At 42.8% G+C, this 18,971-nt stretch overlaps 1 protein-coding gene across 1 annotated transcript in view; it reads left to right on the top strand.

Moving 5' to 3' along the window:
• Positions 1 to 15,161, top strand: part of HOMER2 (homer scaffold protein 2) — a 35,101-nt gene extending 19,940 nt beyond the window's left edge. The window contains 7 exon segments of the mRNA XM_035899563.1: positions 4,434 to 4,526; positions 5,698 to 5,724; positions 5,832 to 6,016; positions 8,542 to 8,698; positions 10,878 to 10,988; positions 13,467 to 13,547; positions 14,973 to 15,161. Coding sequence (XP_035755456.1) covers positions 4,434 to 4,526; positions 5,698 to 5,724; positions 5,832 to 6,016; positions 8,542 to 8,698; positions 10,878 to 10,988; positions 13,467 to 13,547; positions 14,973 to 15,161 — 843 coding nt within the window.
• The last annotated feature ends 3,810 nt before the right edge of the window (positions 15,162 to 18,971 follow it).

Raw genomic sequence — 18,971 nt, 5'->3', positions numbered from 1 at the left:
ATTGGAAGGACACACTAAAACTCCACTAAACCAGAGATCAATAGCCCTGGCTTAAAATAAATAAATAAATAAAGCTGAAAAATGTCTGCTGAAAACAATGAATAATAATGAGACATAAGAAGAGGTTAGCACGCCTAAAAACGTCTGCATTTTTAAGTATATTGGTTGGCCTAATAAAAGATATTGCCTCTTTCTAATGCCTTTCTTCTCTTGAGATACTTAAGCATTAATCCATACCTATAGGGAAAAGCAGTTCAAATTAAACATGAGCCATTAATGAAAACTGCATTCAGTGACCTGGTAACCTAATTACCATTCACATTGATTGGGAGAATCCCAGGGCTTAAAGCTGATGTCCTACTTAGGGTCCTTTTCGACTTACTGACCCTCCTTTCCCCCCATCCCACCTTGTGCCTCAAAAAGGTCTCAAGACATTATTCATACGTAGCTGCAGCCAAATTGAAATAGGTGAGAATTAATGGTGTGCCTGGGTGTGATGAAGAGGCAGGGCTGGTGCTGTAAAGGCAGTGATGTGTTTTGCACGTGAAGCAGTTGAGTAAAATTTCTGCTATCATTCAGAGTGCTTCAACACAGACGTGCTATCTGAGGAGCTGTAGGTAGCCAAGGGCATAGGGACAAAGATTTATACAGGTGAGAAACCCAGTAAACCCAGACTTTGCACATCGTAAAGCAACGGCATCCAGCATCTGGGGAGCACTGTACTTTGTTTCTACACATGCATGCACATTATATGTGCGGTATTTGCCAGGCGCTGTGTGTTGCAAGGGAGAAAGCTCGGAGCAGAGCCTGCCCCTGCTTCCAGCACACAGCACAGCCCCCCAGTCCAACCAGCTCTGGTGCTGGCAGCACACTGGCTGTGCTAGAGCAAGTTAGTGGCCACTTTCTGGAGTAAATATACTTGTTTGCTGCTGATCTGCCCAGTGCTGAGGGCTCATCCAGAGAAAACCACAGGCAAAGCAACGCGTGCCTTGTGGGTCACAGCACGGTGGTGCTCCCCAACAGGAACATCATCACCCAGCCTTCTGCAAACTGAGAGGGTGATGAAATATTTATGAGACTGCTTTGGGTGGGAGCAGCTGTTTCATCTAGCTGACACTGGCACTATTTGTCAGTAGGAGACGTAAAATACTATGCCAGGTCAGGAGCTTACAATTCACATATGCAAAATAATGCTTTTTAATGTACAAAATGTTAAGAAGGTCTATTTAGATATGTAGATATATCTATATATTTCTCCACATGACAAGCTGGCTGCAGATTTGAACAGCCTTTAAATAATTTGTGCAATGCACAGTAGCATCTCTGAGTCCCCGTTAAATTTCATGGACCAAGACTCATAACTAAGCAGTGCTCATGGGCTGCAGCAGCCTTAGACTAAAAGGCTTCAGTAAGGGTTGGTAGCACCAAATCTTGTCCATATTGCAGCTTAGTCCCACAGCTTCCTGGGACATGGGAAGAGATGTCATATAATCCCTAATGGACTATTGGAGTGGTGTTTAGTTGGCGTTTCTCCTACTGCAGTCTTTTTTTTTCTAATTTTGGGGAACTTTTTCTGCCCAAGTACATGGTTGGAGGAAAGGGAGGATGAAGGGAGTAAAGATGGAAGGAGAAGGAGCATGATGGTTTTTTTAGTTGGTTTGGGGTATTTATATATGCATTGCCCCTCAAGACCAAGTTTTCATTTACTAAACAGAAGATCATTTCACTTTTTACCTAGGAATTTCACATTTAAAAACCACTCCCTGTTGTTGCAGTGGTTTGATAACTCAAAGTCAGCTTAGATCTTGGAGGTGGCACATGATTTTGTAGTATCAGTTATTTGTCAATTATTTATGCTTGGGACAGAAGAAATCAGTCACTGGACAGAAAGCGTCTCTGTAATTTCTGCTAGTGATCAGACACTGTGGCCGTGCCGTCACTCTTGGAGATGGCCGCGGGATCTGGGTAGCTTCAGAGACGCCTGGTCTGCTGCCGTAGCAGTTGGTGATGCTGCAGAAGTTTGGGCTGTCACCACCATGTTGCTGCACTCAGAAGAGTAATCAAGTGCAAGGCTTTAATTTCATAACAAGCCAAGTGATCCTCTGTAGCTTTCAAAGATAGACTGTTAGTAAAATCGAGCAGGTATTAATTAGCTAAGAATGAAAAAGAAATGGCAGCAGAACTCTTTATGGACTGACTGTTTCCAGGTGGGGGGGTAAACAAAAACCAGAGACAGTCTTTCACCACCATTTCTGTTACAGCCGTCTTCACATTCGTAGCAACGATTAGAATGAAGGGTAATATTTTGACTTCTAAAGCTGAAGATCTGTCACTAAGATGGTGAAAAATTCAGTTACTTGTACTTGTTTCTAAAAGCAAGTGTGTTAAATACATGTGTTGGTAAACTAGAGACATGACTGAAATCTATTGTGCAATGAGACCATTATCAGTTTTATATTGAAGATTAGCTTTGCTTGGTCATATACAATTTTTTATGATGGAAATGTGGAAAAATGTCATTTTCGTCTCAGCTCACATAATTTTCACAGCAGTCTCCTGTGTGCTTTATGAAGATAGTTGCAAAAATAAAATTTGATAGATCGCTTCCAATTCTTTTTGTCTCTTCATATTTCATATAGACTATGAAGAACCCTGATAAATTTTTCATACTTGCCTGTAAAGATTTATTGTAAAAGAGAGACTCAAAACAGCCCTTTACTATTTGCAGGAAATCCAAGTGCAGAGCTTACTGTTGATACAATATTTTAGAAATAATCAGTTTATTATAGCTGTTTTGTCACCACAGGAGATACATTTTGTGTAAAGTTGGAGTTTAATCACTTAAGGCGAAAATGTAATGGAGTTATTCCTGATGATCTTTATAGTACTACAAAGGTAATCAAGTCGTTTGTGTGTCTAGTGACTGCACATGCCGTCGGATAGCAACTACTGCCATCCGAGAGCACATACTTTGCATATGCAATTTCAGTTGTTGTACAGAAAACAGCTGAATTTGAGATCTTGATCTTCATTCATAAGCATCGTCACATATTGTAGCCCAAAATTTCACTCGGTGCTGAGAATGTGCTCATCCATGGGATTTACAAATGATGTATGTGCGTTTGTTGGGAATTTCCATTTCTGTGCGTTATACAAAACACAGTTGCCTCCACATATAAATCCAGTTTTCTCTTAGACCAGTTGGAGAAGATTTGTTTAATCAATCTTTATAGTCCCAGTATTTTACTGAGAGAGAGCATGCTAAATACCTGCTGTAAATCTAAAAGTTAGAAGGTAAGATTAGTAAGTGGATAATGATTCTCCCCATTCTTTGACTAGAAAATCTGATGTGCGTTCATGCTTTTATTTACAGTTTTGTCGTAAGTGTTCTGAATTATCTGAGGATATAATGGCAGTCCTTTAGTCACAAAATGTGCAGTAAAATAGATTTATTTATATGCACTTCTAATATGTCTTTCCTTTCTAGAGTTTCAAGTTTCTCAAAACATAGGCAAGCAAAACCAAGCTGCTTTAGCAGGAAGACAAAGTTTCCCACTCTTATACAGGCTACATCTTAATTAAAGAAAAAATCCTTATGCCTTTTCTTTCATCTTTGCAATCCTCCTTTTAAAACTTTAAACAGTATTTAAAGCGTTTAAAGCCCTGCAACCCTGACTGGCTGTGATAATACTTGTATTTCAAAAGTGCCAGGCTGGCTTCGGAGCAGATGTCCTACAGCAACTTGTAGAGATTGGGATCATTATTTTTCATCTTTATCTTTCCTTTCCCCTGCCTCTTCCAGCTTGCTATAACCCTCTTACAGGAGGCATTCAAGCCTTTCCCTGAAGTCTTCTCCCTTCATTTTTGCCAGTAATAAGAAAATTAGACCAAAAAAAGCTGTGTTTTCATATGGCCCCATCATACATTCAGATCTACCTTTTTCTGCTTTTCTCTGTCTTGATAATCCCCTGCTTGCATCCTGCAGATATCTCAAGAGCTCATTTGCATTCTTTAATTTAATTGACTTGCTCTTAGGAATAGAAGACATTGGTGGTTGTTTTTTTTAATCCAAACATATGTCTTTTATACTTTCAACTTTAATACACTGTCAACATAGAGTGAAGCAGAGGTGGGGGAGGAAATAAAGAAAACCAAATCAAACCAGAAGACACCAATAGCCCCTTCTTTTTCTCCATGGGTTTTTACTGTGATTGGCCAGAGCTACGGAGAGGTCCCTCTTTTAGAAACACACCCGTTCCTTTTGAAAGAATCTCCCTGCCAAAGAATTAAAATGTTTTTTTTCTTGCCAAAAATTTTAAATTATCAAAATTATTTGTTCACTTTTGGATATCTATGAACCATATACATGTAGGAATCTGAACAGTTTAATAGATGATAAATCATTTTCATAAATATCTTTCATCCTTTTCCAGTTTGCAGAGAAATTCCAAGAAGTAAAAGAAGCTGCCAAACTAGCAAGAGACAGATCTCAAGAGAAAATTGAGACCTCAAGCAATCATTCCCAGGTTTGTAATTTAGCTTTAATACCTGTGTGCATACAGGATAAATAATTTAAAGTTAAATTTTCTAATGGACTGTACCAGCTTCTGGCACCAAGCTTAAAGTGTATAAAATGAAGATTGCCGAAGGTAATTGTCAGCTGCTGGACATTAACATTGTCAGAGGAATATTTTTCATCCATCCATGCTCTTTGCCTTCATTTATATCTTTTTTTTTTTCAGCAGTTCTTGAGCTGTTACAACTTTTTTAATAACAGGGAAAGCTATACATCCTTTGATTTGTACCATTACACATACTTTGGGTCACTGGAAAGTAAGTCAGTGTCGTGCTTCAGCAGATGGTAAATGAGATTCATCAAGATACTTCTTTTTGTCATCTGTCTAATCTACTTTTGTAGGAGTTCGGTTTGCCAATGGAGAGGCTGACTTTGTGGCCATCGTGTTTCGTTGCCTGAATGTGACGAACTGAAAGCTGTGGTGTGGGAAGGGAGGACTGCTTTAGCACATGGTTGGAAGAAGCTTGTGCTGCATATTTGTACAATACCCTTTTCTAGACAGCACACCTTGATGTAGCCAAGTGCCTCTGTGTCCAGGGAGATCTGGGTTTCTTACAGATTGAGGAAAGTGAGCGTTGTCCCAGTCTCTCTATATGACTGCAATTTCATACACATTGCATTAGGTAAGAATGAACCCCCTTCAGTGGGCTTTTTCCTGGCCAGGGCTAGCGTTTGGAGGAAAGTTAAAGGAATTTTGATCAGAGAGAAATTCAGGTGTATGAAAAGTTGCTGAATGCTCTTAGTCTTGCAACTAACCCCCTTCATGGGGTCCACAAATATTGATCTGAGGGGCTGACTTTGGATACTTCTTTTCTGAAGACTTCGGTCATGGCCTTTATGGTTCACTTTGTTTGTTCTCCGTTGATGATCAGCACCAAGCAGCCTATGAATGGTATCTCTTTGCTCTTTGGAGGAGCAGTATCTTCTTTTTTTTATTTTTTATTTTTGGTTTGGACTTTGTGTGCTTCCAGGTGCACTGTATTGTTTCATTATCTTAAAAAAAACAAACAACCTTCAGAAAACACAAGCCTTGTCAGTTAAAACATTTTAAAAAAATTTTTTGGAACACTTTAAACTTCCATTTTGTGTATCATTATCATTTTTTCATTCTTTTTAAACAGACCAGCTTTGCAGCCAAGATGTAAAGGGTATGTGTTTGTTACCACCATTCCGCCAGGAGAGTATACGCAGCCTAGGGCTCTGCAGGGTGGTGTGGGATCGATATTACAAAGAAATTGTTGTGGTGGTGTTGCAGGAGATGCAGGAGAAGCCCTGTGTTCATTTGTGTGTTGTGCTGCAGGAATCTGGACGTGAAACACCATCTTCCACGCGAGCATCTAGCGTGAACGGGACAGACGACGAGAAAGCGTCCCATGGTGGTCCTGCTGAGGCACATCTCAAGTCTGAGAATGATAAATTAAAAATTGCTCTAGCCCAAAGGTGAAGTTCCTTTAATACCTAAATTGCATTGGAATAGCATGCTGTAATTATCTGATGGCTAATGATATTAACAGAAATTATTCAAATGTAATTGCATTAATTTAAAACGATGCAGCAGAATGGATGAATGAGCAGATTTTAGCAAGTATCTCCTGGTACCCAGTTGAGAGGTACTTACCATTTATTTTTTTCCTGATCTAGTTCGTGATGAAATAAGATCTCTTTTATTCTGCTGATGCCAACTCTTATAACTACCTTCATCTGTGAAGTTTTAGAGCTACAGAAATAACATTAAAGCCATGGGGGAGAAATTGCTCCTGATAACATGTGAAGCCAATCTCTTCTTCCTCTTTGAGTTTGCTCCATTTACTTTGATGAAAGTAGATACGGATATTTAAAATTATAAAAGGGAATGAACTCAACCTTAAAAAGTTGAAGTGAGGAATACAATTTCATCAGGCTGCTTAGAAGTCTTTGGGGGATGTTTCTAAATCTGTGGACAATGCCCCTTGAAGTCACATTTTTTGCTATTTGCTTTGATAAATTATTTGAAAATGCTGAGAAGAATAATTTGCAGCCGTAGTGAAAATACAGGCATTGGAATATGCAAAGTTACGGCACTAAAATACCATAATTCTCTACTGGGATTTTGCCTTGTCTGCCTCTTGCATGTGAATATATCTGTGAATGGAAAGAAAATATAACAGGATCAAGCTACTCTTAAAAAGCTACTTAAAAAATAAGGCAGCAGCACCATAAGCAGCATTACCCAGTGAGCAATTCTAAGGTTGCATATATTATATTGGAAGTACATCATCTCTCTTTATTGACATTTCAGTAGCGTAGCCTGTTTCAAATCATAACGTTTGCTCGTTCCGCCTGCTGAAGACACCTCCACAGGCAAGTAGCAGCTCACATGTAGGGAGTTTCAAAGCCTTCCCTCCATCACTCTCTAATCTCGTGCTCTACGCTGCAGCTTCAGGCTTTGGGAAACGAGGAGTTTAATTCTTCAGCATCATGTAACAGAGCTGCCCAGGTCTCCGGCTGCAGGGAGCGCCTGAGCCTGTTGCTGCTGCCGGAGGGCAGTGGAGGCAGCAGCTGTTTTGCTGTTTTCTTCGGTGTGACCCAGGGAATGATCGGCTCAGCCTGGTGACAGAGCTGGCAGAGGATGTGGAAAGGCTGAGGAAGGTCGGGGAGTGTGAGGGGGAGATAGATTGGTGGAGCCACACCTCACCACCCCTGAGGCCAAGGCAGCAGAGGGAGCCTCCACAAGAAGCAGAGGATCCCCTGCCCTCTTGCCACCAAGCAGAAGGAGGGGACCTAAGGGACAGGGTGGGGGAGTCAAAAGAGGTCCCTGCTCGGGGCGGCAGGCATGTCCCCTCCCGGCCTCCCTCACCTTCCCAGTTGCCCTTACACAACAGATAAGGGGCCCATCTTGAGGGCCAGGTGACTGCAGGTGTAGGTGACGGTCCACCCAGGGGGTTGCCTAGGTTGTCAGTCAGCCCCACACATCATGACTGCCTCTGTTGAGAAAAACGGAGGGTAACTGTTATAGGCAATTCCCTTCCAAGGGGAATGGAGGGCCCGATATGCCGACCATACCCATCCCATGGGGCAGTCTTCTGCCTCCCTGGGGCCCGGGTTAGGGGTGTTGGTAGGAACTCCCTGGTCTGTTACGGCCCCTCTGATTGTCACCCACCATTGGTTATGCAGGTTGGCGGTGGTGAGGTTGCGGAGAGAAGCCCAAAAGCGATCAAAAGGGACTTCAGGGCATTGGGGCAATTGGTTGAAGGATCAGGAGCACAGGTAGTGTTTTCCTCAGTCCCGTCAGTGCCAGGGGAGAATACTGAAAGGAACAGGAAAACTCACCTGAGTAACATGTGGCTCACAGGCTGGTGCCGGCAGTGGAATTTTTTGATCATGGATTTTTTGATCATGGAGAGGTTTACACAGCACTGGGCCTGCTGATGACAGATGGAGTTCAGCTATCGCAAAGGGGGGAAAGGCTTTTTGCTCATGACTTGGCGAGGCTCATCGAGAGAGCTTTAAACTAGGTTTGAAGGGGGAAGGGGATATAGGCAGGCTTGCGTAGAGTCTCTGTGTTGCACAGGTACGGCGTCCCCAGGCCCGCACTGCAGCGGGTGCTCAGCAAGGCGCGGCCGCGCCGCTCCAGAGGTGAGAACGGAGCATGCACAGTGCCAGAGCAAAACTCCTGTTTGCAAACGGTGGAGGTCCCAGCTGCCAGCTTAACCCCACAGCCTGCTTTGACAGCAGGACTTTTGTTCCAGAAGCACAGGTCAGTCTTGCTGGAGTTGATAGATCCCTTTGTTTTGGCAGAGACAGTCAAGTTAAGGCTAATGTTCTCCTTAGGTGGGCAGTGGCTAGGGGCCAGTACGCACATCTGAGTATGCTCGATCTTACAACAACCGATCCTTGGTAAACACACACCACGGGTGAATGAGTTTGCAGTAATGATACGCAGGATTATAAGGTGAAGCGACCTAATGGCACCCTGGTTTTCTCAGTTCATCCAATGTGAAGAAGTGGGAGACGGAGCTGCAGACGCTGCGGGAGAGCAACGCCAGGCTGACCACGGCGCTGCAGGAGTCCGCAGCCAGCATCGAGCACTGGAAGAAGCAGTTCTCAGCCTGCAAGGAGGAAAACGACCAGCTCAGGAGCAAGGTAGCAGAGCATGCCCACAGGAGAGCTGTCTCTTCCAGCTAACTGCTCCTGCCATTGCTCTTTCTCTTGGATTTCTGCTGCTTTATCTTTGTGTGTGTTAGGAGTTGGATTTTGGTCTTTGAAAGAGAAGTGGACATTGGGGGTTAAGGCAGCTGCTTCCCTCTGCACACAGCGGGCAGGGAATTTCAAAGGGCTGGGCATCAGCGGGAGGCCTGGTGCTGCTGCATCACATGAAGCTCCCTGCCTCTTGATTTGGGAGATGGTGTCAGCAGGGGTTCCTGGCTGGGGTGATAAAACAGAAAGGTTTTAAAAGTGGGAATACTATTGCGGACCCCTTTCAAAGCTCACTTAAATACTGCCAGATGATGAATGAGCAGAAGGCAAGGTTATGGCCTGGTTACCCACAGGAAACCAAGCTGGGAACCACTCAGTATCAGAAGTAAATCCCGACGGCAGGCAGGGGAATGAGGACATGAGTTATGTCCTCAGCACTAGGGGCTGTCAGCTGGGTCCTCCAGCGCTAACGCCAGGCACGTCTCATCCAGAAACCTGCCAAAAGGCATCATCAAAAGCCTTGTCCCCTCCGTTACTGAGCACAAGTTGTGTAAGACTGAGGGTGAGCAGCGGCTAGAGCAGCGAACAATTGAGAAGTTTAAATTTTTAAAGCCTCAGTTTGAGTATTCATTGGTACTGTCCTTCAAACACTACAGTGCTATCAGTAACAGCCCCACACAGGCTTGGCACCAGCCTGAGCACAGGGAAGCTTGGTTTCCGTGGGCACCGCTCACAGGGATAATGTCACTCTATTAATCTTAAATGTCTTTGAAAAATCTGGACCCTTTCCCTGCTCGCTAAGATGGATCACTGGGGCGTTTGGTGTAGAAATCGCGTTGTATCAGTCTGATGAGGATTTTTTTGTTGTTTAGTGTTTGCTTTCAAAGAGGGAAAGAATTGCATATCTTCTTATGTGTCAGAAGGCTGCAAATAGTATTTCAGCATTGGAGGTGGCCTGGGTTGGCTGTTGGCACTGAAATTCCATGTGGATCAACCTTTCCCCCAGGCGGATACTCTCTGTTTGCATGTATTTTAGGTGTGCATCCAGTCTGTTTTGGATAGGGGAGAAGCGAGAGACTGGAACAGTACATTATAAGAAAATAGCATACTTTGTAGTTTTTTACTTTTCTGTACTGTTGCAGAGAAAAGTTGTTCCCATTAACATTAACTGGTGAAACATGCCACATCTCGGTAGCTGTAGCCTAGATATGAGGAGGTTATCAAAACACTGCCTTACTACAGCTGCAAAGTCATCGTACCGGTGACTGGCCAGACTGAGCAGCGGCGCCGTCTGTATAACCCGCTGTCTTCTTCCGTGCGGGGAGGTTTTCTGAGCTTTTCCCCCAAGTAGGTTCCTTGCTCAGCGCTCACACTGCACCACTGCAGCACCCTGGGAAGTTCCTTCTCCTTTATTAATTGGGTCAGAATTTTTTGCATATTGCTCTACCTTCAAATGAGGGAAGTTGTAATCCCAAAGCAACAAGAAGCTCAGCATTAAAGTACATGCTTTAATGAGCTGGCCCATCGGGAAGTGCATCTCCTGGGAGCTCAGTCCAGAGCTGGCAGGAAGAGGTATGGAGATAGCAAAGCACATCCCTGGGCGAGAGAACAAAGCGGTGCACATTGCTCTGAACTGGTTCTTCCCCCAAAGTTTTGATGTTGGGTCCCTTGTACTCCAGCTAGAATAATAAGCAACCCCTGAGGAGGCAAAGCTGGGAGTGCGGGAGAGATTTCTTCTCCTTGCTGCATTAGGACACCCCATCCCTCATAGTCTTGTGTTGGTTTCATAGAAATGAAGTGTGGATTTTATTCCCAGCCCCACTTATTCTAGCAGCTCAGTGTTTTGTGCATTCTTGGGTAATTATATGAGATACTGTGTGAGAGAGAATAAACACAGTCCCAGGGCTTCCTAGTGGATGTGTAAATTGGCTCTTTTTAAGGAAAGAAGCGATAATTTTGTTGGAGTGAATCAAATGCTATGATCTAGGAAACAGATTCATAACAAATTAAAATTGTCCATGCTTCCCTCTGCTCGGTGGAGCAATGCCCATTTACATCAGCCGTGGTCTGCCCCAAATTTCCAGAAATTTGAAAAATTTCACCTGATGTCTGACATTTCTTAAAGATTGAAGAACTGGAGGAACAGTGCAATGAAATAAATAAAGAGAAGGAAAGAAATGCGCAGCTGAGTAGACGCCTCCAGGAACTGGAAACAGAACTTCAGGACAAAGAGCTGGTAAGTGCCCTGCACACAGAAATGGCATGCTTCAGAGTCTGAGTGGCTGTGTCTGCTTCACACTTGGGATGTGGATTTATGGACTGACTCACCTACAACCAGAAGAAGCCCCATGTCTCAGGGTGTCACCCATTTCTAGATTTTCCATGTACAACTTTAGCAATAGTTTGATAGCGTTCCTCAGTCTCAATTTCGCGATGTGTTACGCACTGTGACAGCACACTTTAATTTGGCAGTGGTTAACAAACATGATACTTTTATGTATACAATGCTTTACTCCTAATAGAAGAGCTGGAGTAGTGGAACAAGTTATCCAAAGGCAGGCAGACGTATGCTGAGAACAGATTTGGTTGCCAGTCCCCATTTCCTGAATTCCCGTAGACATCAGGAGCATCATTAAAAAGCCATCATTTACAAAATAACCTGGCATTTGTGTAACAGGTCCTATTTCTTTATCCGGATGGCTTGTAGTCTTCAGCTTTGCCATTTTACGGTCTCCCTCTGATCTCAGGACTAATGCCAAGAGTGAGTAATTCACATTCACCTAGAGTTTGTCATTTTTGACATACAGGGTGTTCATTTTTCTACCGTGAATAATGTTGATGGCTTGGAGCCCCTAAGCAGTGGGGAAAATAATGGGATCCTTGGTTTTTTCCTTCATCACAGTGACCAAATGCTCCGTGCTGGCTGAAGAGAAAAAGCTGTCAGCAGGTGCAGTAAAGTTTGCCATGTGCCATTACAGCATCTCTGCCAGTGCTCTTAAAAGCAGTGCTGTTAAGGGGTTTTAAGATGGCACAAGGAAATAGTTTAGGGAGATGGATTTTGATGCACTGTTATAAATATAATATGTTTTTTCAGCCCCATATTTCAAAGGAACATGTCATGCTTTCTTCCCAGCCTTTTTGTGGTAATAGCATGTATAATAAACCATATTATCTGCTAGTGTTTTCCTCAAGATTCACATTTTTACGGTACCAAATGAACCAGAAAATTGATTGACTTGTGAATATTATATGCCTATCTTCCATTTACACTGACAATATACTAACTTGTTTTCAAACTGCATACTTAGATTAGCAGGTCCTTGATTAGGTCTAAACCACCCATAAGTAACCCTTTCATGGTCTGCAGTTCAAACCAGCCTGAAGCCTGCTCAGAGGACCTGCTGATGTCCTCTTCATGTAGGAAATGAGGAGAAATGTAAAGCCATGGGAGTCAGGACAAAGCTATCTAGTGAAATATTTATATATATACCGTATGCCATGTGCCATATCGCATATATATAGTATGTATATATATATGCACGCGATGTATTATAGTATATATAGTAAGTATACAGTATAGCAGTGTGTGTGTGTGTATGTATAGTAAGTATATATAGTATAATATTTTTATATTTTGAGATCTGAGCCCCCAGGCGTTATTTATGTATATACAGATATATATGTGTGGGAAACAGGGGGACTTGAGGAAAAAACGTTATTGTCTGGTTCTGTGGAAGAGCTGGACTTACGGATTCTGTTACACTCACTGTGTGCTGTAAGTTCACCTGTTAGGGAAGAAATCATATTTTGTAGCCAAGGAATCTGCCTTTCAGATAGGACTGGTTTTGCTGTCCTGTGTCAGTATGGCTCAGGGAGGATATACCCCTGCTGCCTCTTGAGGCCATCACCTACATGGGCAGTTTCTGGAGGAGGCTCTTGCACTCTCTTTGAGTCTCAGAGTTTCTCTTGGACCTGCAAATGTGCTTTTCAGGTGCTCTGACAATCCTTCTGTAAAATGTACAGGCATTCTTCAAGTCTTTCCCTGCTACCCACATTGGTGGTGTTCGTTTGTTGTGTTAATATATTCAGCTCTCTTAATTTCCATCAGAGACATGGTCTCCTATCAAGTCACGTTGCTCTTTTCATGAACTCTTTTCAGCTAGTCCTCTCAATTTGGATAGTGATGCCAGAACTGAATACGAATTTGGAGGGGGGGCGGTTTTCAGAGCTGTACAGTGGAGGAGAGCCTATTACAGCTGTGCTCTGTAATGATGCCTCTCTATATGCAGCTCATAATGCCATTGGCCTTTTTTGCTGCCACATATCATTGAAAATTCATGTCTAATTTGCTCTTTGCTACCATCTATAAATTGCTTGTAGCATTACAGCCCTTCAGATTTCTCTCTTATTGAATAAATCCTTTGCATAGGTGTGTGGTTAAGATTTCATTGATATAATTAATGGCATTCATGCTAGAGATCGGATTACATTGTCTGTGTTACAAGTATGAAGTCACAAATATAGTGCAAAAATGTATTTTAGTAGAAAATTAGCATGTGTTTTGGAATGCAGACATGCTATTTTGATTATTTTACATTCAAATACTGTACAGAATACAATAAAATATGCAAAGCCATTTCATATTCTCAAATTTTCATTATGCTTTAAATTGAAGCTCGCATTCTTTTTTTTTTTTTCTTTTATGTTTTCAAAGGAACTGGAAGATCTCCGAAAGCAGGGTGAAATTATACCACAGCTAATGTCAGAATGTGAATCTGTATCTGAACAATTACAGGTACAGTTTAGCAATGAAATTAATTTAAAAATAGTTGATACATTTACTTTCTTTCTCGTAACTATATGCTTTCCTCTGTTCAGACTTCAGCATTTGAAGGCAAGAGAGGTCCAGTCTGTAAAAACAAAAAATGCTAATTACGTGCAAAATACACTGTGCCCTTCCCAGCGCAAGAGTAATTAAATAGCTCCATTTCTTTGCCTTGCTGTTTGCAGAAATTAGTTTGCCTGGGATTGTGTTGCATCTGTCTCCTGCAGATTCCAGGCTATCCTGTATTTCTGCCACTCTGGGCTTGTGGAGCTGCACCACAGCCATGTGTGTTGAGCAGCACTCCAAGACCTGTGGCTAATTGCCGCGGTGGCGCTAGGGAAGGCTTTTTGGAAAGAAGCAGATGAGTGTAGCTGCACACCATCAGGGAAAAAAGTTTCCCTGAGGATGTGTTTACATGCTGCATCATTCCTTTCCAGCAAAGCATAGCTGCTGTGGCTTGATTTTGCACATGTGGCTCCTCTGCTGGGAAGCGCTCATGCCGAGCAGAGCTGGGTGGACTGCGGGAGCCCTGCCCCAGCTGGAGGCTGGGCTTTGGGCATCACTTGTTAACGTAGGGGCTCATGTAAATGCAGTAAATTAATGCATGAAAGGAGAACAAATATAAGCAGTCTCATCAATGAAATAAAATCCAATAAATTAAATAAGTCATCACTCTGATAATCTAAATGATCTAAAATCATTTAGAAGGCCACTGAGGAGTGCAGATGCTGAAAATGGTTAAATTATGAATTTTGTTTGATTCAGTATGGTAAAATATGTTGTCTGTGGGTTTTGGTGAGAATAGGCATGTGCTTACACACATGAAATGGAGAAAAATAGCAGAAGTGCTAACAAGAGGGGAAAATAATAGAACAAACTGCAGCAAGGGAAGTGGTATGTGGCTACCCTGTTCCTTGCCTGGGTGGTCACACAAAGTGGAACTTTAAAAAGATGCCAATAAATCTAAAAGTGCTGAATAAAGCAATATTATTCCTAAGACAATATTTTCTGTGCTTGTTTTTCAAGGTTAAACCAACATAGATAATTCTGTATGTAATTGGTGGCAGAGAGTCTAATTCTGCAACTGTAGCAATGACAGAAATATATGCATAGTGCATGATTTAAATCCAGCTGAATTTTAAGATACCAACCAAATGACAAAATCTGATGTAAAGCGCCTTTTCCAGTTAATCTGTGTCCTTTCCTGCGTGGGCTCTCTTCCCTTTTAATCTGACTACCGCACGTCGCTTGCTCTCAGAAGTGCTGAGAGTTTAATCAGTTTGCAGACGTCGAAGCAAACTTATACAGCTCGGCTGCCATTTGTTGCTTTACCCTATTAAATGCTGTTCATCCTTCTTCTCTATGATTCATCTTCTTTTCTCTTTTGTCTTTAAGGCTGCTGAGGAAAAGAACAAAGATCTTGAAGAGAAAGTCAGAACGCTAAGGACAGAAGTTGAAGAGAGCAAACATAGGCAGACCAACCTTAAAACTGAATTAAAGAATTTTTTAGATGTACTAGACGGGAAGATAGATGAATTACATGATTTCCGACAAGGACTGTCTAAACTTGGGGTTGACAACTAGATGGCAATAGATTTTTTTTTTGTAATCTAGGGTCTGGATGTTTGATGTTTTGTTGATCCCAAACATGTGTTTTACAAAATATAACTAGAATGTTCTACTTGTTTGCATTGGTTTTGTACATACAGGCTGAAAATTTGCTGTGGGGTTTTGGGGGTCTTTGTTTGTTTTGTTTGTTTTTTTTCCAAACCAATCATGCTGCTCACTGAATTCTGTTGAGATTAGAAACTTTCTATATTGCTGCTCTGGCTTCGTGGGGTTGGGAACAGGTAGAGGGTTCTGTCTCAGGAATCTGGAACTAGATCTACCTTAAAATGAATATGCAGTTAGTTGTTGCAGGGAAATTTATATCTTTCTTAAGGGCTGTTGCAACCATAGAAACAGAAAACAAGTCTTTCTTGTCCGGATATCAGCACTCCTAGCAACATCCACTTTTATTCCTTGGTGGAAGAGAGAAGATTAGCTGGAGCTCCTGCAGTTTGTAAATCAGCCTGGTAAAATGTGCCTGTGATGGGCTGCAGTCAAGTGAATCACTTCACACAGATACCAGTATCTTTAGGGACCATGTCAATCAGGCCTGATTCGCAGAACCAAATCCAGTGGATTTCAGACAACTGCTGATACCGTGTGCTTGCCTGGACCCATACAGCGCAGTCCACGATGCAAAAATTAATTTCAGCTCTTCAAGTCGTGCATCTTACCCAGTAGGTGAGGACAGTTTCTCCTGCTTAGCAAGATCATCTCTCTTTGGCCTTCAATTTTGAACTCATATGTGCATCTCTGAAAAATGCCCACCTAGGTCTCGGGACCAGATATTTATTTTAAAAAGCGGTATGTTGCTGATCTGTGCACAGAGCGCATGCACCTCCGTGCAACTTGGTCGCTGTTCATTAACTTCCACAGTAGTGAAGAAGGAGGTGTTGATCTGAAGAGCAGTGTGAGGTTATTAGAAAGGGTGTTGCTCAGAAGCAAGTTTCTGCCCAGGAGACTGCTAGGGTCTTGACCATGTGAAATCAAAATCCTTTCCTATGATTTCTGCATTCTCCCCTCGTGTATCTTTGACAGTAGGGTGGGAATTAGCCACCAAGTTAGACTGTCCAAAAAAAACCCCAACCCAAAAGGCAGAAATGCTGTTGTGTTCTCAAACTGATTATTCAGCAGCTCTAAGTATCTTTTGAGACATTCAAGGTTGTACACTGGGCTCCAACAAGAGGGAAGTTCACTTCGTCACAGACAGGGATGTAAAAGGGCCAGAGAGGAGAATTCAGCCCACGTTTTGCTCTTGCCGCTAGGACTGCCTTCACTCTTTCACTTCTTTCTCTGTTGCCTGGTTTGAGAATCGGTTTACAGGGGATTCAGGAAAGAACTTTTATTTATGTGACATTGTTTGCTTAATTCAGGCGAAAGCTTGGTTAAGCACCACGAAGGTGCATTCCAGCAGTGACTGATATAAAATGGCTGTTCCTTTTTTTTTTAATTTAGGGGCTTTTTTCTTTTCTCAGTTATAAAAGTGACTTTTAAAAGAAAGGTGGGTTATGGATGAAACATGCATTGAATACTTTTTGCATGTGGATATATAATCCACATGTTGTCCCTTGAATTTTCATTTAATCTGTTACTGTTGCATTACCTTCATTGCCTGTTTTTTAGAGTGGACTTTGTGTATTTTTTGCCTCTACTCCTTTTAAACAATGGATGTGAAGCTGGGACCTTTCATAACCATTATGACCATTTAAGTCTCTTTAAAAAAAAGTGCTGTAGGCTGTTGATATTTAAAAATAAAAATAAAAATCAGGTACATAGCATGTAGGCGTGTGAAAATTAGACTTTGCCAGCATGGAAGATTCAACAGTTGCATAATGTGGGGTTAGATCAGACTTCTCAAAATTGAAAATGACGTCAGAAACTGTGTGTGGTTGTGCACAAGTAATTTCCATTTTTAGTCTTTGTGTTTGATAGCCAGTCAGATAGACACCACCATTTAACAGGCAGCTCATCCTGCTTCCCCTCTCCTCCCATGCTGCTTTAGAGTTCCTGAGCTGCAGCCAGTCCCTGCCTCAGCTGGGAACCAAGGGATAACATAACTAAGAGCTGCAAGCCCTACAGCTAGTAAGGGCCCCCTTGCCACAGCATTTTATTGCTTTCATGTTGAGGATCCTGCTCCATCCTCTGCTTCCTTCTTCCTATTGAGCAGTCTTAGGGCTTCCCTCTTGGTTTTAATATAAAATACGATTTTTAATGTGATTCTGGATAGAGGAATGCAAAAGACTGCAAACAAATTAATTTATTGGGGTTAATCCAGATTTTTTTCCCCACTTCAGTCAAGTCTATCACCAATCTGGTTCATCAGGAATGTATTAAGCCACTCTTAAATCACAGGAAAAGTGTTTCTATGGGATTGCATTGATTTAACAGATGGAATTTCATACTGACACATTAAACCAGTGCACAGTCTGACACGGGTGGTTATTTCTGGGTTTAGAGGAATGGCGGGGTGCCCTTAGAGGAGGCCCTGCTCTGGCTCTTCTAGTCTTGCCCCAAATGTATGTTTTCCTTATTTGCTATTGCTCTGATGTTGTTAGGGGTAACCACACACAGCTATGTGCTGTGGGAAACTCCATCCTTCAAGCATCCAAGGTCTGGCTATAATTGCCGCCTTTTTCTCCTTTTCCTTCCCAACAGTAGTAAGTTGAGAGCTTCTATGTATAATCACTTTAAAACCTCCCCCAAACTCCATCTCTTTTAACCTTTCCCTCTCTTCCATTTTTTTTTTTTCCTCTCCAAAAGGGTGCTAGGAAGAGGTGGCACATGCTCTCAGGAGTGTTTGGATGCCATCCCCTCTCCCGCCCAGCCCCATCCCTGCCCCAGGACTGGAGCCCCATGCGCCTGCTGGGCAGGGACCGTCAGTGTCACACACTGCTTATTGCTTGATGTTCTGTGGTGGCCCAGCAATAACCTCTGCGTGCCAAACTGTGAGCCCCACACTGCTGCTCAGGGACTCATCCCAGCATCAAAGCACCTCCTCCCTCCCAGCACGGGGAGGGTGGTGAGCCTTCCCCCACCAAAATGTCCGCATGGACACATTTGTTCCTCCTTTTGTGCATGTTGGACCTTCAGCCCATGCCAGGAGTTGCGTTCAGCCAGCAGCCACCTGCTTAACGACAGCCGCAAATGCTGCCAGTGCCAAGAAATCCTCATCCCTGTCCAAGAGAGGGTCTGCAGAGCTTGGTTTTATTTGTTATTAAAACACAATGCTGTGCAAGCCCTGGTTTCCCCGTGCCATCAGCAATGAAATAGGTCATCGCTCCATTTCCATCGGGTCTGAGCGGAGGTGTCTTTATACGAGGTTTTATCTCACCTTGGGCAATCGTGGGTTCCCTTTCTGGGCACAGGTTTCTCCTTCTAAGTGGCTGATGGCAGGATCCATCCTACCTCAGTTACCATGATCTTTCATTAATAAAAGTCTTGTGCTTGACGCTTCCTGTGCTGATACCTCCCGGCTGCACCGCTGCAGATCCCACCACGCTGCCCATCCTGCCCGTCCGGCCTTGGTGTTGTTGACAAGCTGGTGGCTCTGGGAGCAAGAATCTGTGCTGGCCTCTTGTGACACCAGGTTAGGGAGTGTCTTCCTGCTTTCTGGGCTTTCCAGTGAGATGCTCCTTCAAGCTGGTGTTAGAGCTGCTGAATAATGGTGGAGTTTTTTTCTGATGGCCAAAATGAGAAGTAAATACGTCCACTTTGTATTAGCACAAAACCTAAAAATAATCAGTGACATAAAAATATATCGAGCTAATTGTTTTCAAGGGGAAAGAG

The sequence above is a fragment of the Egretta garzetta genome, unplaced genomic scaffold (assembly GCF_000687185.1).
Source record: "Egretta garzetta isolate BGI_Z169 unplaced genomic scaffold, ASM68718v1 scaffold287, whole genome shotgun sequence".
Taxonomy (NCBI): domain Eukaryota; kingdom Metazoa; phylum Chordata; class Aves; order Pelecaniformes; family Ardeidae; genus Egretta; species Egretta garzetta.
Note: the sequence above shows the minus strand (reverse complement) of the source record. Positions and strands in the feature narration are given on the sequence as shown.